Source organism: Eumetopias jubatus, unplaced genomic scaffold (assembly GCF_037043125.1).
Source record: "Eumetopias jubatus isolate StellerSeaLion01/CBP00866 unplaced genomic scaffold, mEumJub1_p1.0 scaffold_10, whole genome shotgun sequence".
NCBI lineage: Eukaryota > Metazoa > Chordata > Mammalia > Carnivora > Otariidae > Eumetopias > Eumetopias jubatus.
Window position 1 is genome coordinate 106,166,832 of NW_028274816.1, and position 26,413 is coordinate 106,193,244.

At 44.8% G+C, this 26,413-nt stretch overlaps 1 protein-coding gene across 5 annotated transcripts; it reads left to right on the plus strand.

The window, feature by feature from the left end:
* Positions 1–73: 73 nt before the first annotated feature.
* On the plus strand, positions 74–26,090 carry CALCOCO2 (calcium binding and coiled-coil domain 2). 5 transcript variants are annotated; one of them, XM_088028306.1, is made up of 14 exons: positions 74–163; positions 6,656–6,845; positions 12,250–12,352; positions 12,504–12,637; positions 13,653–13,778; positions 16,388–16,476; positions 16,833–16,902; positions 17,522–17,644; positions 17,922–18,008; positions 19,229–19,390; positions 20,510–20,605; positions 23,342–23,477; positions 24,534–24,562; positions 25,048–26,090. In XM_088028306.1, exons 2-14 carry the CDS (start codon positions 6,666–6,668, stop codon positions 25,222–25,224), a joined length of 1,512 nt encoding a protein of 503 aa, XP_087884432.1. In that variant the 5' UTR covers positions 74–163; positions 6,656–6,665; the 3' UTR covers positions 25,225–26,090. The 5 variants fall into 5 exon arrangements, with proteins under 5 accessions (XP_087884432.1, XP_087884427.1, XP_087884429.1 ...); XM_088028303.1 differs by lacking the exon at positions 19,229–19,390 and adding an exon at positions 4,025–4,125 and having other exon boundaries at positions 116–163; XM_088028302.1 differs by lacking the exon at positions 19,229–19,390 and adding an exon at positions 4,022–4,125 and having other exon boundaries at positions 132–163.
* Positions 26,091–26,413: the final 323 nt, after the last annotated feature.

Sequence of the window (26,413 nt, forward strand, 5' to 3'; positions counted from 1 at the left end):
GCACTACAAGCCCCAGCAAGCACCACGGCGGGGGCGGGGCTTGGTAGCCGTTGTGGCGTATGGGCGGGACCAGATGGGAGCAGCTCTCCCCTGGGTTTTTAGCCCCGCCCCTGTCCCTGTCCCTGCCCTGTTGCTGTTGCGCCGACGCCGGCTGCTCCCCCTGGTGAGTCCCTGGACTGAAGGAGGGCAATTAGGGGCAGTTGGGCCTTCGGGTTCCCCAAATTCAGGCTTCCACTCTTCAGAAAGGACCTTGGGCAGGCAGAGGTGCGGCTGGTTTCGGTTTTCACTTCCTTTCATCTTTCCAGGGTGACAGTAAGTGTGAGTGGCGCCATGGAGCCCCTGGAGCCCCGTCTGCGGCCTTGGAGGGTTGAGGGGCAGTTTTCTCCCCAGGAGGGCAGAGCTTCAGTGCCTGTGGCCGGGTGGCAGGCTTCTTGAGCAGAAGGAACCCCTCTGACGGGAGTCGGGGTCTTGACGTCACGGCGTCAACCACCCCCCGCCCCCCCTTTTCCTCCTCCCTCTTCCCCCCCCTCCCCCGCCTCCCGCGCGGGCCGAGATCTTTGGTAGTTCCTTAATCCCTGCCCTTGACCGCATCAGCATCGCTGTTTGCTACGAGGCCGAGGTGGGACTGTGCCCCGTCACCCTAGGCAAGTTACTTTCTCTTTGGGCCTCAGTTTCCCTGTCTTATGAGTAGGCCTGATCCCTAAAGTCTCTTTCCTTCAGATAAAGCCTTCTGTAATTGGACATACTCTAGGCAGAAGAAAGCAACCAGAGCGTAATGACCTGCTTCTTTACCGTTGATCTCCCGAAGCCCCTCCCCACAGCTACCATCAACCCAATTTAATTTAAGGGCTAATGTTCCCCCATTATGATTTCAACCCCTCCCGGGCATGTTAACCTTTTTCTATCACTTGGATTCTTTGCTCCCGATGCAAGCCAACAAGTGGCCATTGCTGGAGCTGAGTAGAATAATACAGATGCTATCTATTGTAACTTACTTCCCCGGTTGCAAAAACCATCTAAAACAGAGGACTTTTAATGTCTGTGTAGATTAAGTAGAGTACATAATTAGGGAATATCCAGGTGATTCACTTTCACAGATATTTTCAAAGGGCCTCCACCTGAAACTCTACCTTTTAGCAGATAATGACAGCTGTGGAGTGGAAAGGACCCCAAGAAAGGTGGTGAGAGTTACACAGCACTAACAAGTATTATCTTTCAAGTCAGATAGTACATCTAGGGCTCTTTAAACACTTTGTGCTTGTTGATATAATACCATGGTTCTTTATTTCCTTAGATGAAAAGAAAGATCATTAATATGACCTCTTTCACTTTCTTTTTCTTTCACTTGGGATCATCATTGTAGCTGGAAGGTTTCTTGGAGATTTTCTAGCCTGATCCGTGCATTTTACTGATGAGGATACTGAGGCCTAAAAGGAGGTAGTGCGACTTAGCCAAGATGCCACAGCTAGTTAGTGGCAGAACTAAGACAGGAACCCAGGTCCCTTGGCTCCTAGCCTAGTTCCCTTTCCACTACACTTCAAACCCTGTCACCACTCATGTCACTTCAGGGGTTAGCACAGTCACCCCTTTCAAGGAAAAGTGTACCATCTCAGTTAAATTAAATAGAGGATTAGGACACAGAGTTGAGGCTTTCACACAGTTTCTTCTGGTTGCCTGCATCTCATGTCCCACAACTGTTTTTCTTTCCTTGCCCCATACTGCTGGAGCTGCTGGTGTGGGATATGGCTGAGGGCCTGCTTCGAACAAGTGGGGCAGCCAATCCCAGCAGTTGTTAATGAGGAGTATTACAAGCCTCCTGGAGGTATACAAGTTCTCTAAGGCACTCTGAAAGATTTTAGGTAAAGAACTAGAATGAACTTGGAAATTTTGGATTAGAACAAGGAGCTCAAGAATTTGAAGGCCAGTGACTGTGTGTCTTTGCTTTTGCTCAGGGCCATAGTAGCCACTGTCCAGGTTCTCTATGGGTAGTTTCGAGCAAGCATCTCTTCCAGGGCCTGGAGGAGTGGGATTCAAATCAGTTCATACATTTTGCTAATGGCTACTAGTTTAAAAAGTTACATAAGCAGGATGAAGGAATTAGATGAAATGCAGTTTGGGGTTTTTTTGCTTATCTTTTGTTTTTACTGTTCCCAAATGAATTGATTTGCATTTCTTTCTTAGCTGTGGGAACATTTGCTTTCCTTTTGTGAACTAATCCAGATAAACTGATAGCCTTTCATTTCTCTAAACATGTGCCCACCAGTATGAAAGGCTAATGTAAAAATGTTGGGCATAACTCTACAGTAGAACTTAAGTTATTTTTAAATAAGATTATTTCTTCTTCATGGTTCAGCACACATGGGGAAAATCTTTAGGAAAGTTGGTGAATTGATTTGGTTGAGTATTTGCATTGTTAGAATCTGAACCAGGAAGCTTTATAATATTTTTAAATTTTTCTGCTAAAAAGCATATCTGTGTACTTTACAGATTCACACAGGGCAGAAGTAGAATTAGCTGTTCCTTTTCTTCAGGAGAACGTAAAAGAATCTCTGCCCTCATGGAACAGTCCTGGGAGTAGTATATTAGGCTTGAAAAGCTCATTAGATGAAAATGTGTCAGGTTTTCTTAGAAGCCAGAAGCCAGTTCAGGGGACTCATTTTAAAACACACGCCTGTTATTGCATACATCCTCTGAGGACCCTAATCCTTTTGGAAACTGAGCTGAAAAAAATCAGAGTCCAAGTAAAGTGCTTCTGACAGTTTGTAGAATCTCTGCATTATATTCCCCTACTCAGTGGTTTGCTTTTAGACATCCCTATTTGTTTTCCCTGCTCACTCCTCGTGTGGCTAGTCTTGGGCATGAGGGTAGGAAGAGGGAATTAGGTGGAGTACCATCCCAGGATTTCTAGGGGGCCAAATTCATCCCACTGCTTTTCCATGACTTCGTAGCTCTCCAGTTTTCTAAATTTAACTTTTGCTCTTTTTTTTTTAAGATTTTATTTATTTATTTGACAGACACACAGCGAGAGGGGACACAAGCAGGGGGAGTGGGAGAGGGAGTAGCAGGCTTCCTGCGGAGCAGGGAGCCCGATGCGGGGCTCAATCCCAGGACCCTGGGATCATGACCTGAGCCGAAGGCAGACGCTCAACAACTGAGCCCCCCCGGTGCCCCTAACTTTTGCTCTTTTTCTAGCTCGTCTCACTTCCCTCCATGGATATTGTCAGAATTAGAAGCGGATGGTGGGCAGATTCTATAGTGGGAGGAGCTGTTAAAGACGGAGAAGTTGATGCTTAAATCATTCTACTTTTTCCTCCATATCCTCTCTGCCCCCTCCACAAACAGTCCTTTCTGGACCGCTTTGCCAGAAAGGTGATTTCCCCAGCCATTGTCAGAACCCATTTCTCCCAAGGAACCTAATCACTGGGAGGGAGGAAAGGGTTTTAAGGGTCACTGACCTTAAAAATTAATATAGTAGTAGATATCTTCCTTCCGGGAAGAGCTAAATGAGGTAACTCCTTGCTGACCCAGTTCAGATTAGCATGGTTATACTCATGGCCTTTCACCCATGGCCTTTTCTGTCCTCAGCTTTGGTAAAAAGCAGAGAAGCAAGCCATGGCTGTTCTCCACTCTGCCTGCCTCCTCAACCCCTTCCCCAGTCTCCCGCAGAGGAGAGTTTCCTATTTCAAGAACAACTGAATTCCAAATACCTAGAGAGCCACTAGGTGCCCTCTGAGTCATCCCGGGAAGGTGATGAGATCTCTGAAATGGGAGACTTCATGGAGTCTTACATATTTGATAAGCAAGGAACCAAGACTGTTGACTTCCAGATAGATGATCAGGTGTTCAGATGAATGAAAAGAGCTAGTTTCCACTGGCTGTCCCTACTCTCAAGCCTCAACATGAGCTCTTTTGTGTCTTTGTGTGTGTGTGTGTGTGTGTGTGTGTGTGTGCGTGTGCGCGTGCGCACATGTCCTTTCTTCAGTGTTCTGTTTATGAGCTTATAGACTGATTGTTTTTCTAGCAGGAAAGAGGATGTACGAAGCCCTCATACCCTTGGCTGGTCTTGCCTTTCTGAGTAACATCCATTTGCAAAACAGCTTGCCAGAGAGTTTGAGTGTGTAGAAGGTGGGTAATGGAGTGTGAATTTTATGGGTCCTTAAGGAAATCAAATCTGTGCCTTTTGTTTTTTTGGCACCATGCCACTTGAACCAGCTATGCCAGTTGAACCAGCCATACCAAGAATTGACATAGCACTTGGAGATTATCATCTCTTCACCCTATTTTAGAGAAGAGAAAGCTGAGAAACAGCAGCTTCTCTAAGGGTATCCAACAAATTAAGAGCAGGGCTTAAAAAAAGAATTAGCCCCGCGCGGTCATTCACACCATTGTTTACCTACAAAGCCCCTTCCTTTCACTTTTTGATGAATCACATGCATTTCACTTACTCAGTGAATAGTTAATCAGCAATTACTACAGGCTAGGCATTATGTCGTGTATACAGGGGTGATAGTGTTATGAAGTAAAAGAAGAGGGAGTTGGGTACTTAGGTTAATTGAGAGATAGGCCCTGAAGCCACTCTTACCTGAGTGTTCTTTATGATCCAAAGACAACAGATTAAGTCATTTTACAAACTCAGATAAATGCTGCTCCAGGCTGACAGAGGGGATATGCTGGCCTCAGTAAGACTTGAGACCCCTGGAAAAGAAAGGGGTCTGCAAGCTGAGATATCTCCCTGCCCACCCTCCCATAGCATCCAAGAGATCACACAGGCAACAGCGTATATGTGGAACTAGTTCTGACCTAGACTGGAATGAGACGTCCCCCTTCCTCAGAAAAACTGATCTGAGTTTTGAGGTTAAGGATGTGGCAAAACTGTGTCATAAACCAGAAAGCTAATACATTTCCTAGTTCCTTAGCTTAATCCCAAGAATAGACAGTTCAGTGCCACCAAAGTCCCCCTGCCTTCTCTGTGAGAAAATTGACTACTGGAGGAGTTGGAAGAAGAGACCTGGTGGTTTAGCGTTGAAAATAAAACCAGGAAATAAGTAGGGTCAGGCAGGACTAGAAGGGCTGTGTTTTTTTGGTTATTGTACTTATTTTTAAAAATTGAGTTGTATACATTTTTCCAACGTGTTCCAGCAGCCGAAGTTGTAAGGTATCATATAGTAGTCCCCTGTATACAGCTCTCCTTCAGCTGCTGTATACTGCCACCATATTGTTTCCATTTCCCAGTGAAACCCTGGGTTGAGGAGCATGGGCTCACTAAATCTTAGACCCGGGGAGCATTTAGAAGATGGAGCAGGTGACTTTTGAGAGGCAGTAAGTGTCAGATCTCAGCAATTCAAAAGACTCTGATTCTTTTCTATATTGTTTTTACCTCCCAAATAGTTTGCCATGCTTGATCACATTTTATCTGTACTGTGACCTGCAAAGGTGAAATACAGGTTATATCCCCAGTGTTAGAAATAGGGATCCAACTTGCTATCCTCCAAACGTGGGCGGCATTTCTCTCTTTCCTCATTGCTTTTATGCATGCCATTCCATTCACCTGGAATTTCCTCACCCCGAAGCCCAAAGGCTCATCTTCCTTGAGGGCTTATCCAGGCTTCTACTCACCCGTCAAAGCTCTTCTTCATTTTCCTAGCCAGTTGCATCTCTCCCGCTTTTGAACCCAAGAGCGTTTTGCACTGATTCCATCCTTCTGTCGGTCACTTGTTTTCTCATCTAACTGCCATATTGCATTGGGACCCTTTCGAGGGCAAAGCCTATGCCAGAAAACAAAACAAAACACCCCACAATATTAAGAAAATCACTAACATCTGGCAAGTCCTTTCTTCTTGCAGACTCTGCTAATACTTTATTCTGTCATTCTACATATTTCTACTTTGTGTGATGCTATGGCAGGTAGTGATTTAAGGCCTGCAGACTTTACATTATTTCAGTTAATGTTCATGGAAAACCAAATGACGTAGGTGTTTTAGTAGCCCCGTTTTACAGGTGAGGGAACAGGCATAGAGCCCGGCTGATTAAGTGAGTTGCCCAAGCTCATGCATCTAATAGGTAGTGGGGCTGGAATTTGAACTTCACCATTCTGGTTTCAGAACCCATGCTTGTCACCGGTGCATGTCAGATAATCTACTCTCAACCCCACCTTTCTTCCTGCACCCATGCCCAGCTCCTAGCAGAGTGCAAAGACTCGATAATTATAGGATAAATGGAATGAATCGAGAAGCTGAAATCTAGAGAAATTGATATTCAGGAAGTCACAGGACTTGTTGGGATGAAAAATCTAGACTCTAGGTCTTAACCATTCCCAGCTCAGGTTATTTTCCTCGAGGCTGCCTTACTTATTTAAGGCACTTAGAAGAAGTGGAACAAACAAGCTATGAGCAGAGAATAAAGGTATGTGAGGGTGGTGGTGCCTGTGGTGGAGATCAAAGACATTCTTAGAAAGTTCTTATAGCACAGGAAGCTATGAATGCAAAATGGCTCAAAGTGAAACAGAAAGCAAGTTGTATGATCTCAATCCCTGTCAGGCTTTTGCTTTTCCCGACTTGCCTCGAATGGAATGTTCCCTGGGTGAGAGCCCAGAAATCTTCCAACATTTCAAACAGCCCTTTCTGAGCCTTAATAACTATCCCATATCTCGTAACAGGACGCCCACCATGGAAGAGACACTAGAAGATCCCCCCACGTCAGCTGTCTTGCTGGACCATTGTCATTTCTCTCAGGTCATCTTTAACAGCGTGGAGAAGTTCTATGTCCCTGGAGGGGATGTCACATGCTATTATACACTCACCCAGCATTTCATTCCCCGCCGAAAGGATTGGATTGGCATCTTTAGAGTAAGTGGTTAATTTAGTACCAAGTGACTGGGAACTAGAGGTGACTCTTCAATACCTGCGTGTGTGACCGTCTGTGTATTATAAGCATTTTACATCTTGTGTCTGGCCTTTTTTTTTTTAAGATTTTATCTATTTATTTGAGAGAAACTATGAATGGCAGGGGGCAGAGGGACAAGCAGACACCCTGTTGAACAAGGAGCCTGACACAGGGCTCGATCCCAGGACCCTGAGATCATGACCTGAGCCGAAGTCAGACGCTTAACTGACTGAGCCACTCAGGAGCCCCACACCTCTTCTTTTTTTTCTGTCTGGCCATTTAAAAAACAATTTTTTTTTTTAAGATTTTTATTTATTTGACAGAGAGAGAGTACAAGCAGCGGGAGCAGCAGAGGGAGAGGGAGAAGCAGGCTCTCCGCTGAGCAGGGAGCCCAACACAGGCCTTGATCCCAGGACCCCGGGATCATGACCTGAGCTAAAGGCAGATGCTTAACCGACTGAGCCACCCAGGCACCCCTGGCCAATTTAAAAAATCCTAAACTAGGGGCACCTGGGTGGCTCAGTTGGTTAAGCAACTGCCTTCAGCTCAGGTCATGATCCTGGGGTCCTGAGATCAAGCCCCACCTGGGGCTCCTTGCTCAGGAGGGAGCCTATTTCTCCCTTTCCCTCTGCCTGCTGCTCTGCCTGCTTGTGCGCTCTCTCTGTCAAATAAACAAATAAATAATCTTTTAAAAAAATAAAAATAAAATACTAAACTAAACTCCCTGATACTTCCCTACTTCCCCCTTCACACACCTACTTGTGCTGTGGGACTCAAGTTTTAATTTCAGTCGCAAGCCAAAATAAGATGGCAAATCATATAGCCCCCAAGTTTTATTATGCTTTCAAAGACCAAATGTAAATGTTTTTAAATTATCCTATTTTGAAATATTCATCTATGAGTTGACTGGGATGAGTGGCCCCTTATGTAATTTCTGTGACCTTAAACATTGCTTTCTTACTTAGAAGAGTGTTTAATTTGTTTTAATATGAGTATTAAATATCTGAAAAGGAGGTCAAGAAGTTACCTGGTTTGATGTCCTGCATGCAGGAAGTTTATTACTGAATAAGTGTGACTTGCTTTGAAAAGATTTCCAGGGATAGAAATTTTCTGAGGTCCCTGAGGGACCTCTCCTAGTTCAAGTACAGAAATGGTACTTTTTTTTAATTATAGTCAACTTATTCTCTGCCTCCCTTTCTCCCCCAATCTGTGTCTCTCTCTGTCCCTCACATCACACACACACACACACACACACACACACACACACACACACACACACACACACACACACACACACACACACACACGTAATGACCGATCTTCCTATTATATCCAGAGACAGAAGATAAAGGTCAAATTTAAGTAATTTACACTGCTGAGTTCCAAGATCAGTGACCTTTGTTTTGACACCTCAGTATGTCATGTGCTTGTTTGCCAATGTTCATCCTGAAATCAGACATCATTCTTTTTTTTTATTTAATTTTATTATGTTAGTCACCACACATTACATCATTAGTTTTTGATGTAGTGTTCCATGATTCATTGTTTGCCTGTAACACCCAGTGCTCCATGCAGTACGTGTCCTCCTTAATACCCATCACCAGGCTAACCCATCCCCCCACCCCCCTCCCCTCTAGAACCCTCAGTTTGTTTCTCAGAGTCCATCGTCTCTCATGGTTCGTCAGACGTCATTCTTGACTGCACTGTGGAGGAGCTGGTGCTCATTCACATCCCTCACAGAGTTACTTTTCCTTAATTGTTTGGAATTCTAAGCTAACTGATGGAGCCATGGAAGCTCGTGTTTAGAGGCAGGGATAGCAGGACACCTCCTGAGACTGCAGGATATTGACTCGTTAGACTGAAGGATGTCCTGATACAGAAAACTGACACACTGGAGTATTTCCTATTTTGGAAGATGATTGTTGTTTTTTTCTTCCCCATAGGTAGCAAAGCTGTCGAGTAGAATTTTCTACAATGGAGCTGTACCTTCACTGTTCAGGACGATGGCCTCTAGCCACATGTGGGTATTGAGCACTTAAAATGTGGCTAGAATTAATGAAAATTTAATTAATTTAAATGGGCTAGTGGCTATCATTCTGGACAGTGCAGCTACAGATAATTCAAAAAGAGGACAGTTTGAAAACTGCTTATTCATCTTTGAAATGTAATCTGTGGGCTCCTGGGTGGCTCAGTCGGTTAAATGTCTGCCTTTGGCTCAGGTCATGACCCCAGGGTTCTGGGATCGAGTCCTATGTCGGGCTCCCTGCTCAATGGGGAGTCTGCTTCTCCTTCTACCTTTTCCCCCTGCTCGTGATAGCTCACTCTCTCTCTCAAATAAATAAAAGCATTAAAAAAAAATGAAATGTAACCTATAACTTTTTTTTTCAACACAGTTATATTTCTGTTTTGCCTAGACTGGTTGTATTTTCCAAGGACTTAGCAACTTCCAGTGAGGACTTGACCGTAAACCAAATGAAAATCTTAACGCTTTTTAAAAACAAATGTTTAAAAACATTTTTGAGGGGTGCTTGGGTGGCTCAGTTGGTTAAGCGGCTGCCTTCAGCTCAGGTCATGATCTCTGGGTCCTGGGATCGAGCCCTGCATCGGGCTCCCTGCTCAGTGGGGAGCCTGCTTCTCCCTCTCCCTCTGCCTCTGTGATCTCTCTCTCTCAAATAAATAAATGAAATCTTTAAAAAATATTTTTTGAGAAATGCATCTTTGGAATGTCATGTGTATTTCAGAGGTATCCCCATGATTCCATAAAGAAAACCATTAATGCAAAAAATGGCCTCTTATCGTTCATTGTCCATAAAGCTGTTGATTCGAATGGCTGCCTAGAAGCCTGAAAGAAAGTTTTAAGACTAATAAAGAGAACACAGACTTTTTGAGAACATATGTGCAATGTCCTTGAGGTTTTGTGTGTGCATGTGTGTGCCTTCTAACTGAACCTCACAGCACAGCAGTACCCTTAGATAGGGGGTGTTATCTCTTATGCACAGATGAATAAAATGAATATACTCGAGATGGTGGCTTTCCCAGTGAGTAGATGCTGAACAAGTCTGTGTGATTCCTAAACCTCTGCTTTTTTTCCTATTCTGCTGAATTCATATGAACAACAGATGGTAGAGAGTTGACTATAAAGTGTTATCTTTCATATCTCCCTTGGAAAGCTCATCTGGTGTTCTTGTAGTATAATCTCTCTCTCTCTCTCTCTTTAAAGACTTTATTTATTTTAGAGAGAGAGCGAGCAGGGGGAGGAAGGGGCAGAGGGAGGGAGAGAGTGTCAAGCTGAGTGCAGAGCCCAGTGCAGGGCCCAATCCCACGACCCAGAGATCATGACCTGACCCAAAATCAAGAGTGGGACGCTCAACCCACTTAGCCACCCAGGCACCCCTCTTTTTAATTTTATTTTAAGTAAACTCCACGCCTCACATGGGGCTCGGACTCACAACCCTGAGATCAAGAGTCGTGTGCTCGCAGTGCCTGACTGGCTCAGTCGGTGGAGCTGCGCTACCCTTGATCTCGGGGTTGTGAGTTCAAGCGCCACACTGAGGGTAGAGATCACTTAAAATTTTTTTTTTCCTTTTTTCTAATTAAAAAAAAAAAGTCGCATGCTCCATCAACTGAACCATTTGCGGTGCAGTCTCAACCATATTCCTCAGCTCCTCAGCAGTCCTGACACTGGTCCTTCCTGGCACCAAGCGGATGCTTGTGAACTGTTTTTGGGAATGTGCTATATGCTTCATCTTCTCAATATAGCAAAAGCTCCCAGCAATGAGAGAGCCTAAAGTAAGTGGGAGTTGGCTGTCCTGCCTTTAGTGCACAACCCTGTGCTCCATGTTCTTCTTTCCCTGGGCATTTAAATGTTTCCAAGGGCTCCGAGAGGGGACATATGCCACGAGAGGCCCACCCGGGACTACAACTACGCAGGTGGAGGGGCCAAGGCCTGAAATTGCAGGTGGCCAGAAGTTGTTTCCTTGCTCCAAGACTGCTGTAATTCTTAGGCCTTCCCAGATGGTATTTTGGTCACAGTGCATTAAGAAACTCCAGGATGTGAATGAAGACTCCATAAAATTCTTGCTTCCTGTACCACCATAGGCCGCGGTGGCCCTGAGATGCACACAGCAATGGGGTGTGTATTAATGAGACACTAAAACATGCCCTGATATGTTCTGATGAGCTTTCAGTGTAGCCTTTTCAACCCTGCACTGATTCCTTCGTATATAAAAATGGAATTTATTTTTAGCTCTTTTTCTTCCCACTGGGCTCAGGCAGGGTCAGAATATGGCAATAAATGTAATTTCACTTCTCATTTGCTGAGTGTTTTCCCCTCGAAGACACAATGGCTCCCTTTCTATTCTCTGGTGTGCCCTTATCCTCCAGATACAATTTGAGGCATCTTTTACCCCTCTTCACATTTACTGAGAATATTTTCCACTTAGCCAGCTTTCTGCTCTGAGGCATATTTTATAGTATCCTTATATCATGACTTACTGCATTCAAGACCTGGAGGAGGCCTCTATGACTGCCAGATTGTTGTCAGTATCTGTACCAAAAAGCCTTCATTAAGCATGCATTAAGAAAAACACTGACGTGGGGCACCCGGGTGGCTCAGTCGTTAAGCGTCTGCCTTCGGCTCAGGTCATGGTCCCAGGGTCCTGGGATCGAGCCCCACATCCGGCTGCCTGCTCCACGGGAAGCCTGCTTCTCCCTCTCCCTCTCCCACTCCCCCTGCTTGTGTTCCCTCTCTCCCTGTGTCTCTGTCAAATAAAATCTTAAAAAAAAAAGAAAGAGAAAAACACGAAAATTCTATAGACTGGACTCTGTTATCTGGGACCTACCTCATAATCTAAGAACCCTTTTGCCCCTCCACATGCACCTGATTCAAAAACGGCATTTTTTTAAATACACAAGTATAACCAGGTCAGTGTGGGTGACAAGACTGGCCTGGACACAGGAGAGGACTGACCCATGGAGACGGCGGCTCAGAAGGGCTTTCTGATTAAGAAGTTCTAAGAACACTGTTGGGAGAAGGTAGCGGGATCAGATTCACAACCCCAGAACTGTCTTCACTGTTTTCCCCAGCCACTCACCGTTCTCTGTCTGATGTGGTGATAGAATTTTTAGAACTCTGGTGCTGGGTGTCAAGGGGTCGGTTTTCATTTCCTTCTGAGCCAGGTATTCTGGACTGTGTGTGTGCCAGTTTCTAGTCGTATCAGACCTCATACCACATATCATAAGGGACTCATTCTATTGTATTTTCAACATAAACAAATAAATAGTAAGTGCATTTTAAGAAGACCTAGCACACATGAGTTTTCCCCTGAGCACTTTCAGATGCTGAGTGAGAGCCTTCTGTCATTGCAGGTGGGATGGAAGACAACCCGTGAGTATTACACCTTCATGTGGGTCACTTTGCCCGTTGACCTAAAAAGCGAATCAGCCAAACAGCAGGAAGTCCAGTTCAAAGGTGAGAAAAATCCTAGATCAAAGGTATTTGAAGACAGCAGCTAAGACTAATTCCCTTGAGCTTAAGATTTCTAGGGCAGATAAAAGACTTCCAGATTTTTAGTTTTCTTAATAGACTTTATTTTGGATTAAAAATCATGTTGTGTTTTCAGCTTATTACCTGCCCAAGGATGATGAGTATTACCAGTTCTGCTATGTGGATCAGGATGGTGTGGTCCGGGGAGCAAGTATCCCTTTCCAGTTCCGTCCAGAAAATGAGGAGGACATCCTGGTGGTTACCACTCAGGTCTGTGAACATCTCACCTCAATCCTTTCCTGCCATTAAGAGTAGTAATTTCAGGATAGGGTGGAATTTGGATCAATAAGCCTTTATTGAATGTCTTAACAGATACTCTTGGGAAAAATGTATATAGTACCCATTCAAACCTGCTCAGGAATGACTTAGGAACATTGAAAAGAATCACAACAATAAGTGATTTCTCCTTTCTCTAAAGCTGCTGTAACTCAGTTGGCATTCAGTTTTCCCTTAACTTTTCCAGTTGCTTAATTTTGGGCATCTACACATCTGGTCATCTGCACATCTTACCACGACGGTAAATTTATAAGCTCCTTTGAGGAGGGATACACCAAATGTGCTTTGTGTCTCTCAGTTCGTTTATTTTTTTTAAGATTTTATTTATTCATTAGACAGAGAGTGAGCCACATAAGCAGGGGGAGTGGGAGAGGGAGAAGCAGGCTTCCCGCTGAGCAGGGAGCCCGATGTGGCGCTCGATCCCAGGACCCTGGGAACTTGACCTGAGCGGAAGGCAGATCTTAACCGACTGAGCCACCCAGGCGCCCTATCTCTCATTAGATTCATTCGCTCAGTTATCTCACAGGACATCCTCTTTCCATCTAGCACTCTGGTAGGCAGTGAAGAATCGATTTTATCACCTGCTGTCTTGGCCTCTAGGAGCTAAGTCCATTAGGAAAGACAAAGAGTAGTAAGTGTTTGCAAGAAGAATCTACGTGCAAGATTCTTCTGTCATTCTGCCTTTTAACTCTTTATGGCCTTAATGTTGTTTGTCTTTCTTTCTTGGTAATGACAGGCTCAATGTTGCAGTTATACAGACATACCTACATTACCCGCTTCCCTACATACTGAGGAGGTGATCCCATTCAGGGTACATAGATGTCGCTGTGTGAGTGGGAATCCACCAGACTCTCAGCATCCCAGCCTATGGGAATGTTCCACTAGAGGGACTTGAATATTTATCAAGCTATAAAGGGTCAAATATGAATTCACAGATGCTCTTTCGTAGGGTGAGGTGGAAGAAATTGAGCAGCACAATAAGGAGCTTTGCAAAGAAAACCAGGAGCTGAAGGACAGCTGTGTCAGCCTCCAGAAGCAGAACTCAGACATGCAGGCTGAGCTCCACAAGAAGGAGGTATGGCTGCTAGTTAAACATGAACCTGAAAACAAACGAAAAACATGAAGCTGGAGTACAGAGGTCAGAATTGGATGGTGTCTCTTATCCAGCACCACCTTCTGTTTTGCTTGTGATCTTACTCTCTTATACTAATATCTTTGAATAGGCACAGTGTTAAAAGTTTTATATGGATTACTTTATTTAAACTTTGGAATAGGTACTATTATTACCCCGATTTTACAGATGAGTAAACCTGAGGCTTAGGTACATAATCTCTCATACAGCTAATCCGTGATGGAGCCAGGATTCAAACCCAGGCAGTCTGACTGCTTCTTCCTACTTTATGTAGAATGTAATCTATTTGCTCTGATTAGCTAGAATGTGGACATTGAGAGAGTAGCGAGTATAAAAGCAAGGTTTCAGGTTACCCAAACTCTTTGTTACTTCTCTTTTGAAACATCCTTCCAATCAGTGGGTAGTAAATGAGAGTTGATAATGCAAGGAGCTAAAGAGGAGAGTCTTCTCTAAGGACTATAAACTAATTACACTGAGGTCATACTTTAGAAGTTCCAGAACATGCAAACCTTGGCAGTCACCATCTGTAGAGCCCCTGATCTACAGGTGAGCAAACTGAGGCCCAGAGGAGAGAGGAAGCGGTCAGTTTAGTGACCACACTAGGTTAGGACCCACTTCTCTTGACTCCCAGACAGCTTGTTCTTTATACATTGCTGTCACACAAACGCCTGTGATGTCCTCAGCCCTGGGCTGGTAGAGAAGTGTGGGTGACAGGTCCAGGCTACAGATCTGGCCTACTCCAGGCAGTGAGATAACAAACAGAGGTGGCAGAGGTGTAATTCAGTCTGTCTGTCAGGAACCGGTGTCCTGGCCAGGAGCCCTACAGCTCACCTGCCAGGTTCTAGCCAAGGAATCAGAGGGTCTGGCTTTTTGGGTTAGCTCTCCTACCAACTAGCTACTAGTTGTCATGATAACACAAGCCAGTATTTATTCAGCACCTACTATGTACACTGTAAGTGAGGCACTGTAATTAAGCAGATCGCTTCACTTAATCCTTACAACCACCTAGCAGCTCAGAGAGGTTAGGTTAACGACTTGCTCAATGTCACAACAGTTCATGACTTTGAAAGGAGCTTGGATTTGAGCTCAGATTTTTTTGATGTTAAAACCCATGTTTTTTAGGAATTAAAAATTAAAAACAATAAAAATGGGCAGGAAAACCCATGTGTTTTAGAGCCAGGACCATACAATGGTTAAGAACCCCATCTTTGGAGTCACACAGACTGGTTCTCCCACTTATTATTTGATGAAGCAGGGGAAATTTCTTAACATCTCTGAACTTCAGTTTCCCTCTCTATAAAAGAGAGATTGATAGTACTTGTTTTCTGAAAGAGAGACTAGTACACCCATGTTCATAATAGCATCTTTCACAACAGCCAAAGGGTGGAGGCAGCCCAAGTGTCCAGTGACAGATAGATGGATAGACATGGTTTAGCGTGTAGATTATTATTCAGCTTTAAAAAGGAAAGAAATTCTGACACAGGCTACAGAATGGATGAACATTGAGGACATTAGCCGGGTAAAATGGGTCGGACACAGAGAAACAAATAGCATGTGATCCCACTGATGAGGTACCTGGAGTAGCCAACTTCTTAGAGACAGAGAGTAGAGGAGTGGTTGCTGGGAGTGGGGGCACCGGTGGGGGGAACAGGGAGTCAGTGTTTTCATGGTTGTGTGCAAAATGAAAATAGTTCTGTGAGTGGATGTGGTGCCGGTTGTACAACGATGTGAATGTACTTAATGCCACTGAACTGTAGGCTTAAAAATGATTAAGAGGGAAAATTTGATGTATGGATTCCTACAGTTTTTTAAAAATTATTTTTTAAAAGATAATAAATTTGTCAATCTTGGAGCTAAAAGCAGGGAGTTGTTATTGATGGACAAGGTTGGCTTCAGTGCAGAATGAAGTTGGGAAAGAAAAACCAAATGTGTAGCCCCAGTACAGGGGCCACTGGCCACCCGTGGCTCTTGAACACTGGCAACATGGCGTGTTGTGATATGCTGTAAGCGTAAAGGATATATCGCATTTTGAAGACTTAATATGAAAAAAATTAAAGTATTTCCTTCTTACTTACATATTGAAGCAATATTTTAGATATATTGAGTTAAATGTACCATTAGTAAAATTAAGTGTATCTGTTTCTTTTTAATTTTTTAAATGTGGCTCCTAAACTTGAATTATGTATGCGGTGTTCGTGAATTTATGGGACAGCACCTTTCAAAGAGAAAAGCCACTTTATTTCATTCGCTGCTGTGTCTGCAGTGAAGGAACAGTGCCTCATAGGCACTCATTAAATATTTGCTTAATGAGTTAATGGACAAAAACAAGCTCTGGTGGGAGAGAAATTAAGGTGAATGCATTTCGTGGAGAGAACAGATTAAGAACATTCTAATCTGGAAACCCCTTTACTTGGATATTTCATTCACTGTTGTGTCATGACATATAATAAGTGCCTGACATGTAGTAAACGCTCAGTAAATATTTGTCGGCTAGCTGAGATACTAAAACTTGTCTTAGAAATGGTCTGTTCCTTTGACGTCTCAATCTGCAGGAGGAGCTAGAAACTTTAAAGAGCACCAATAAGAAATTGGAACAGCAAGTGCAGGCGCAGAAGGACCACTGGGAGACAGAGCTGCTTCAGTGAGTGTGATTCTCAGATGGGAGGAACTGCTGTGTTACAGACACCTCGGGGCAGGGTGAGATTAGATCTGCAGAACTCGTTAGAAAACAGTGTTCCTCTTTTGGCAGTGATAGGTATGATTCTAGGTTGGAGCATTAGTATCCAAGTGGTAAGGCGAAGTAACGGGAATTCAAGTATTAGCGTGAAGTGTCGAATACCTGCAGTTTGAGGTCAGGAAGCTGAAACAGGAGTGAACAAGAATGGATTTTAAACTAATTGCACAGCCTAGGGTCAAGGCAGCCTTAAGTCATTGAAGGCCTGGGGCATCTGACCCAGAATCAGCGTCTTTTTCACTTAGTCCTCTTCACCTCCACAGACTGAAAGAACAAAATCAAAAGATGTCCTCAGAAAATGAGAAGATGGGAGTCCGAGTGGATCAGCTCCAGGTAGGTAATTCCAAATCTTTGCCAAAGTGCATTGTCTTACCCTGGCCATCACTCCTCCGTGGCGGCCCGGAGAGAGAGAGATGCATTTCACTGTAGCGAGTGCCCCAGTGGACCTTTCAAAGCATCAGACTAAATGTTCACGGAGTTTTCTATTCTTGACCCTCCCCACACACACTGTTAACTTTTATAGTCCCAGTCCACAAGGAACTGAATAATTTATTCAGTCTATATTTATCATGAACTCTTAAGATGGAGGACTGTCAGCTCTACCAGTGCTTTTCAAACTTTTTGCTTTTAGCTACAAAATCTTTTCAAGCAAAGTCTTTCTCAAAAGCCTAGAATGAAAAAAAAAAGTCTAGAATGTAAAGCAGATAACAGCTGAATCACTCTTGGTTTCTAAGCTATGCCTTAAAGAGTGGTTTGTTGACTTTTCCTCAGTTGAGTCTTAGACACAGGGAGTGACGGAGAGCGGAAAAGTGGGCGTTCTAGGGATATTTGGCAGTTGGGAGCTGCCAAGGAGCGCACACTTCTGTGTGTTAGTGCACATTAAACAGCACTGTTCCTGTTCAGTTTTCTTTCTTTTATATCATATTGGCTATATTCACTGTTTTTGCTTTAGGCCCAGCTGTCAACTCAAGAGAAAGAAATGGAGAAGCTTGTGCAGGGAGACCAAGATAAGACAGAACAGCTGGAGCATCTGAAAAAGGAAAATAGCCAGCTCCTTCTCACTTTGACACAACAGGTAGAGTCACGGACGGACCCAACGTTTTTGGGCCTTTGCGAGAAAATATATACATAGTTCTTTGTGTCCTCTGTCATATACGGCTGTTGCCAGCTGTGGGAAGGGTCTCAGAGGAAGCCATCTGAGATGAGGGATCTCGTGGCTCTTCTCGGAAGTAGTAAGGGGAGACTTGCTTCTCTGTCCGCCGGCTGCTTGCCCATGGGCTCAGCAGGCCCTCCCCCAGTGCGTGTGTGCCTTTTTTTGCCCAGCAGTGGTACCGACATCTGTTTCTGTACAGGGGCAGCACCAGAAGAAGCTGGAGCAGACAGTAGAGCAGATGAAGGAGGAAGAAATGACGGCCGTGAAGAAGCAACGGGAGTTAACGGCACGTCTGTCTTTGGACGGCTTTGTGGGAGGGAGCCTGCGCGCAGGAAGGGACAGGGCCTCTTTCCAGGGGACGGAAAGGCTAAAAAAGGCAGAGGAGAATAGTGTTTACCGTTGGACATCTAACAAGATGTCCCAGAGGGACAGAGAATTTGTCATCTACAAAACATTTAGGAGAGGTGGCCGTTTCTATGGTGTGATGAATGGCAGAGGGATATTTAAAGAGCTTCATGACAGATTTTCGTCAATAGAGCCTTGAGTCAAGAATCACCCAGAGTCACCCCCTACCCCCTTCTCATCATGGGGGCAGACACATGAAGGATTATAAAGTCAAGCTCTTTGGTTAGAAAATATTACAGCCGTCAAAATTTTTGTTATAGTTAATGTAATATTAGCAATTATCATTTTAAATTATTCTGAGCTATAGTAATATAGTAACGAAAGCCCAACTGACTGATAAATTCCTAGAATAGATTGTTGGAAAAGAGGCCTCGTGGTGATGACGGCTACCAGGAAGCCCATTATCTGAATTGCTATAAGGGTATGAGAAACCCCGGTGTCTGGAGGATGTCCAACTGTTGGGATTTTAAGTCATATCGTCTCTGCAGTGTATGCGGTATCGTTCACTCAGCCATTATTCAATCAACTAGCAGAGTACCAACCATATGGAAGCTACTAGACACTTTAGCATGATAAAGAGGAGAAGGAAGTTAGAAAAGCTGCCGCTCACAGGTTAAGGTTAGCCCAGAGAAATGTCTTATTTGGCCTAGAGGGTGTTTTTCAAAACTTGAACTGGCTACCAATAATTAAAAATGGAAACATTTTCCATTTAAAAAAAAAAAATGTATTTCTAGCCTCTTGAAAACTTGGAGGCTCTGGCAGCACGGAGCATGCATCCCCACCCAGCAGCGACACCCGGGCTGGGTGGTTCCTGCTCCCTCTGCCCCACGCCTCCAGCCTCCACTGGCCGGTGGCCTTCAGCTCCTTCTCAGCAACGTCACTGTCCCGGCCCCCCGCCAGCACATTGGAGCTTGTGGCCTCTGCTGTGGCCACACTGTTTTAAATAAGCTATAGCCCTTCAAAGGTTTGAACCTCCTTGTGGCAGGTAGGGGTTTCCTGGGTTTTCGTGGCATATTTTTCAAGACCCAGGGGCTTAATTCTTTCTTCCTCACATACGCAAAGGGCCCCTAACTACGAGGGACTGTGTGTCTTATACTTCAGGCGCCTAGGAACAAGAAAACAGCAGTGGAGAAGCAGTTAGTACAAGAGGTGGAGCGCCTGAAGGCAAAGGTAGAGGCCGGGAAAGCCTGTTTCTTAGAGAAGTACAAAGAATGTCAACGACTCCACAGACAGATCAGGCAACTCAGGGCCACTGCACAACTGGTAGGTGACAGAGCTCAGGGGCCCAGGAAGCCAGGGGTGTGAAGGTCTGTGGTTCCTAGACCAAGCCCAGAGGACTGCCCCCCCTTGTTAAAGAGAAACATTTCTTTCTGCTAAAAAGAGGAGGGATGGAGTGTGCGGCCAGAAACCAGTCTGGGGGTCCCCGGAAGTAGTGGCCCCAGTCTAGCTGCGGGTCTCAGGGAAGGTTTTGTAACCATTGAGCAGGTTTCTGTGCAGACTCAGATAGCCCTTTCTTATTTCTGCCTTTTGAGGAAGTGAAGCAGGACCAGAAGAGCCAACAAGAGCCACTGGGGATGGGGAGCCGGGAGCCTGCAGTGAGCCCTGTCATCGGGTAGCCCCTCTCGAGTTACTACCTCAGGGTCGGCTAGAAGCGCACAGCAGTTTGGGCACCAGCGTTCAAATAAAAAATCTCGGGAAAAAAAAAACAAAAAACACAACTAGTAGGATTAGCTTAAGTGTTTCTGTGAGGTATGTGCACGTGTCTGTCTGTAGGTAGGAGATGGGAAGCACGGAAGCATGCCTACCAGTGTGGGGTTTATGAAATTAGGTCAGCCCGTCACACCGGGACGCCCAACACCTCAGTCCGGGTTCCCTGTAGCCTTGGATAAATGCCTTCCAGGGTTCCTTCTTCCTCAGTGTTCCTTGAGTGCAGATGCCTGTCCTCACTGAGGGCGTCACATCGACCTAAGTGCCTCACACTACATCGAGTGAGATGTTTATTCAAGACAAAGATGCTTGTTTCCATGGTTGGGTGCAGTTAAAACAGGGCTCCACTTATCCCTAATTCTGATAAGTCAGCCTTGGGGCTTTTCCCAAGCTTATGACTTTTCCTCTCTTTGGTCACTTATACTACCAGCTAAACCAAAAGAAAACGGCATCTCGATGCCAGGGCAGGCCTTCAGGCATTTTATTAAATCATTTCCCTGTTAAGTCAGCATCGCCTCCACCATACGTCCTCTGCACCCCAGCTGCCTCCTCCCCCACCTCAGTCCCCCCCACCACTTTGGGAATCCAGATCCTCTACAGGCCCTTGTGGTACCCCACCTTGGATCCAGATGACAATATGTGATCCTAATCCCAATTGTTTTTTGTTATTGACAGGACGAGAACTCTGGTCTGTCAAAAACACTGAATGAGAACAAGATTATATGTAATGTTCTGCAGAGAGAGAAAGAGAGATTGGAAAGAGAAAATGATGTAAGTGTATACAACAGGCTAGAAACTCCAAGGTGTTTTGTTTAAAGATTTATTTATTTATTTATTTATTTGAGAGAGAACGAGCTTGTGGTGGGGAGGAGCAGAGGGAGAGGGAAAGAGAATCTCAAGAGGACTCCGTGCTGAGCGCGGAACCAAATGCAGGGCTCCGTGCCACTAGCCTGAGATCATGACCTGAGCTGAAATCAAGTCGGCCACTTCACTGACTGAGCCACCCAGGCACCCCTGGAAACCCCAAGGTTTTAAGAAGGAGCAGGGTGACCCAGAGATGTGGTGATTAACAAGTTAAATAAAAGAGCCCTTTCTGGGACAATGGGTGAGACCATTGCTCCTACGAGTAAATTTAATCTGGTTTCCTCATCTACCACGAACCCTCTCTTGGTTCTATAACTGAAACTTGTTTGCCATGGCAATAGTCAACTTGAAAGGAACAGCCTTGATGAAGATCTAACTTAATTCATTTTGCTTTTAACTTCACACCTATTGTATTGTCTTTGGAGAATAATATCCTACATCATTTTTAGGCTAGCTAAGGGACCCATTTCCTTCAGCACAACTTTTTCCTTTTCTTCTGCTGCCAAACCATGGCAGTAGTGACAGTCTGTGCCAGGGCTGGACCCATGGTAGGCTCCTAATAAAATGCTCTGCATTAATTCACTCACTCATTCATTCATCCAATCAATATTTGTTTTCTGCTGTGGGTTAGACACAAGCTATTCTTGGTTGACTGAGGATGATGGCAGCAAATAAAGAAGCTTCACTTGGGGGCACCTGGTTGGCTCAGTTGGAGAAGCATGCGACTCGATCTCGGGGGTTGTGAGTTCAAGCCCCATATTGGGTGTAGAGATTATTAAAAACAATAAATAAAAACTTTTTTAGGAGCACCTGGGTGGCTCAGTTGGTTAAACCGCTGCCTTCGGCTCAGGTCATGATCCCAGGGTCCTGGGATCGAGCCCCACATCAGGCTCCCTGCTCATGCAGGAAGTCTGCTTCTCCCTCTGCCTGCCTGCTCCCCCTGCTTGTGCTCTCTCCCTCTCTCTCTCTTGCTATCTCTCTCTGTGTGTCAAATAAATAAATAAAATCTTAAAAAAAAAAAACTTTTTTACAAAGCTGTACTTAAAGGCACTTTCCTGCTCTTGCATCAAAGTTAGGTGTCCATGCACTCTGGCTTGTGCTCCTAGATCTACACCTGCCATGGTTCTCCATCTCTCCCCTCTCTGTAACCCTTCCTGGCTGTGCCTCCAAGTGATCATCTCTAGCTTTGATTATGTCATTTATTACAATGCCTTTCAGGACTGTAGGGACCTTAGGGGTCTGTTTCGGGCCCTGTCTTCCTCATCCTCATCCTCCGATTTAGATAAACAGAGCTTGACTTTGAAATCCCGATTTTCTGGTATAGTCTGACAGGGCGGTGAGAGGGAGGGAAGATATACACAATTTGCAACAGGGAGGAAACGATCTGATAATTGAAAGCTTTGTTAAGAGCTATAGTAAAGCCCTCTTAAGATGTGAAGGGGCACAGGTGCCTGGGGGGCTCAGTCGCTGAGCAGCTGCCTTCAGCTCAGGTCATGGTCCCAGGGTCCTGGGATCGAGCCCCGTGTTGGGCTCCCTGCTCGGCAGGAAGCCTGCTTCTCCCTCTCCCACTCCCCCTGCTTGTGTTCCCTCTCTCGCTGTGTCTCTCTCTGTCAAATAAATAAATAAATCTTTTAAAAAAAGATGTGAAGGGGCAGTTTACTTTTTTTTCTAAGAACTTTTTAAATGCTATCTGTTCTCCTTGTAACTTATTCTCTCTTATTCTTTCCCTCATTCCCTCTCTCTCTTCCTTCCTCCTTTCACTCTCTCTGTTGGTATATCCATTTGAAAGGATAAAACGTGAAGAAGGGGAAATTGTAGGGGCGCCTGGGTGGCTCAGTCGTTAAGCATCTGCCTTAGGCTCAGGTCATGATCCCACGGTCCTGGGATCGAGCCCCGCATCAGGCTCCCTGCTCCGCGGGAAGCCTGCTTCTCCCTCTCCCACTCCCCCTGCTTGTGTTCCCTCTCTCGCCGTATCTCTCTCTGTCAAATAAATAAAATCTTTTAAAAAAAGATGTGGGGGGTGACTTGGTTTAAGCGTCTGCCTTCGGCTCAGGTCATGATCCCAGCGTCCTGGGATCGAGTCCCGCATCGGGGCTCCCTGCTCCACAGGAAGCCTGCTTCTCCCTCTCCCACTCCCCCTGCTTGTGTTCCCTCTCTTGCTGTGTCTCCCTCTGTCAAATAAATAAATAAAAAATCTTAATTAAAAAAAAGGGGGAAATTGTATCAGATGAATATTCACATTGTGTAAGAAAATTGTTCTAGGAAGGAAAGACTAAAAGAAGCATTTTGCTCTCAATAATTTGCAACAGCTTCAACCTTAATATAGCTCCCGCCCCCCTCATATATGCATACAACGTTTGTACCCCACTTCAGTTGGTATGTATGTAGAGACTTAAAATTCTTTTTTGTATTAATCTAAACAAAATTCAGTATACATTTAAATTCAGGCATAAAGAACTCAGATCTTCTGCGTGTGGAGGTTGTGCTTCCCCTAGAAGAATTACGATTTGTCAGTTCCTGGGATTCTCCACCCCCACATTGTTCATTGAGAACCACCCCTAATGGGCATCCCCTAGCCAGTTGCTTGTGGTCAATTCTTTGCTGTCGTCTTCCAACATGTCTCTCTAAACGTTCTCTCCATAGCTTTTGAAGAGGGAGAACAGCAGATTGCTGAGTTACATGGGTCTGGATTTTGACTCTTTGCCCTATCAAGCACCTACTTCAGATCAAGGAGGTGCCGGACAAAACCCAGGACTTGTCTTTGGAAACCCATATTCTGGTAAGACAACTGCCATTTGAGCTAGAAGGCCCTTGCCTGCATCCCTTTCCCCCACTACATTTTTTTTTTTTTGGCCTGAGATGCTAATTAAGGCCAGTCTCATTGTTAAGACTTGCTGGGCAGAAGCCGAGGACCCAATAGAAAGATTGCCAGGCGAGCAGTGTTAATTGAGAAATAAATCTGAATCTAGAAGACGCAAATCAGATCATTCGCCTAGAGGCAGCAGACACAAATTGAGTCCCGTGGCTCTATTCCAAATATATAAATCAGAGAAATGTGTCTATGTAGAAGATATACACATACAAAGCTGAGGAAGCTAATTAAGTTGGAAATGGAAGCGTAAAAGGTGGGGTATGCCGCCCAGGAATGGGCAGTTATGGTAGCCACCCCGATGACGTGACCAAGGGTAGCGGGAACGTGCCCCACAGAGACCCCGGGGTGGTTTGGAGGACAGGAAATGGGGATGAAAACCAGTCTTGTCACTCAAGGACAGAGGGTCAGATTGTTCTTGCCAGGGACAAAGGAACAGGGAACTTTTCCTCTTTGGTCTCCAAAAGTGATAGAAGACCTCGTTTCCTTTTCTTGGACAGTTTAAAGCAGTCGTGTTCTCTTAAGAGTCACAATCAAATCTTTACAGCAGTCAGGGGTACACATTTATTTTCTCCTTAAAAATATTTTTCAGCATTTCATTTAAAAATACCTGTTTGCATGGCTTCAGTCTTAAAATCTGTTCTCAAATTGCTTTCTTATTAAATCGTGACTGTTTTAATTAAAATCTCATTTTCCCCATACTGAAAAGAGGTTTGTTTTTTTCTGATTCTATAGCATAAACATGACTATCGAAAATGCCACTTCATTATTTTTTCCTCTTTTCCCTTTATCATTGACCTAGATCCCCTCTGTCAGCAGTTAATGGTACGTCGGAGAGCGAAAGAGTCAAAGGCAGCGGGGAGAAAGGGAAGGGAGGGAGTTACAGAAACCAGCTGCTAGATCATAGCTGGAGAATCCAGGGATGGTATTTCTTTCATTGAATGAAATCTTTTTTATGATCCTCAGGTATCCAGGAAAGTTCGGCCCCGAGCCTGGTAAGTATAAAATCCTTGAGGAAAGTCCCTTCCTGCTCCAGTTATGGGAGAACCATAGGGAGACTGGTTCATTTTGATAAGTCCAGAAGTCAGCTGGATCAGTTGGGTCAAACCCGAAGCTGAGGGAGCCCATTGAGGTGCGGAGAAGAAAGCAGAGTTCGCCCATCAGCTTTCTGCTGTAGACCTCCCCCTGTGAGCTGAGTTTGGTACCAGAACTAGGCAGCCAGCCCCACAAGGTATGTCCAGTGCCCATTCTGCTGAAAGCTCTCTGAGTACTTTAACAATAGTAGGTCCTTTCAATCCTGGGGTAGAGAAAGCCTCAGTGAGTGTCTCCAGATGTGACTTTGTTCATCCATCCTCTACTTCTTGAGCACCTCCCATGGGCCAAGCATTATGCTCCGTGCTGAGGGTATAAGAGAACAGGACACATGGCCTCTGCCACACACAGCTTCCATCTGTACTGACATCTCTGCTCTTCCTCCCAGCTCGCCATGAAGAGATGCCCCACCTGCAAATCTGACTTTGCTGATGGCATTTTCGATCACACCTTGGAGCAGCAGCACATGCAGACCCTTTGTTTGAATTGTCCAGTTTGTGACAAGACCTTCCCAGCAAAAGAGAAGCAGATCTTTGAAGACCATGTGTTCTGCCACACTCTCTAAGTGTCCCAGCCTCCTGGATCTATACTGTACATCGATTTTTATAGAGTAGAACCTATAGCTTCTACTTAGAGCTATGACCCACGATCCTGCCTAACATGAAATTACTAGGGATTTAGTCAGTCCTGTTGCCCTCAGGTTGGAGTCCTGTCGATTATCTGCAGAATAGTGGTGAGGGCTGTTACTTCCATCCTTGTGGGTTACTACCTTTTAAATCACATAACTAGCTGCGTCATCCTCGCCTCTGGTGCCCACTCTTCTGAGGGTCTCCAGTACAAGGGCCCTGGGCTGCAACTGAGCTGGCCCTTCATTCACAACAGGCTTGACTTGAGTACTAAGTGATTCGTCTTCCGAGTTGTCCCAGTGCCCTTCAAGGTCATGCCTTGAGTGTATTCGGAGTCGGTTCTCAGTCCTAACCCTGCAGCTGGTGATTGAGTAGAGGTTGAGAATTTCTTCCTCCTCCTCCTCAGGTCTCTCTCCCACTGTTTGCATTAAACTAGCCACAAATACCACCGCAGAGAACTCTGACATCCAACTGGGATGCCAAAGGTTTCTCATCTTGATTTCTCAGCTCCCAGCAGAAGCATCTTATTCCTGAACCATGGACACAAAATATTTCAGTCACAGAAAGCCTTCTTTCTCTCTGGATACCTCTGTTTGGCATTTTCTACTCTTTGATCTTTCCTATGCACATAACCTTTATTGTAAGTCCTTTCTTAATGATTAGTAGGACTTGTTAGAAACTGGGCCTGCAACTTTCTGAGCAGGTGAGTTTGAATATGGATAAGTCAGAATAATGAGAACTATTGTTAATCTCTTTAATACTGAAAATAAAGTCGTCCTATTTCGGGGACACTGGTCATTTTAAATTGGGTCATTTGACTTTCAGGTCCTTTGTTTTAAGCTTCTGAGAAAAGGGGAACCAACAGGCTTGTGGGAATTGTAGAGCCCTCCAGTCGATTTCACTTGTCTTAACTAGTCAACAAGAGTGTCCTGGCAGTTCTCTGGAGATGGAGAGGAAGGGGGTGGAGCATTAGTTTAAGCAATCTGGAGCCCTGGCTTCTTGCTTCTTCCATGCACTTTGTGAAAGTGGTCAGTGTGCATTTGGGAACCCTTTGTGAACTAGGTTCAATTCCCTCCATCCAGATCTGCCTATGAATGATAAAGCAATTCCATTTTCTCACCACCACCC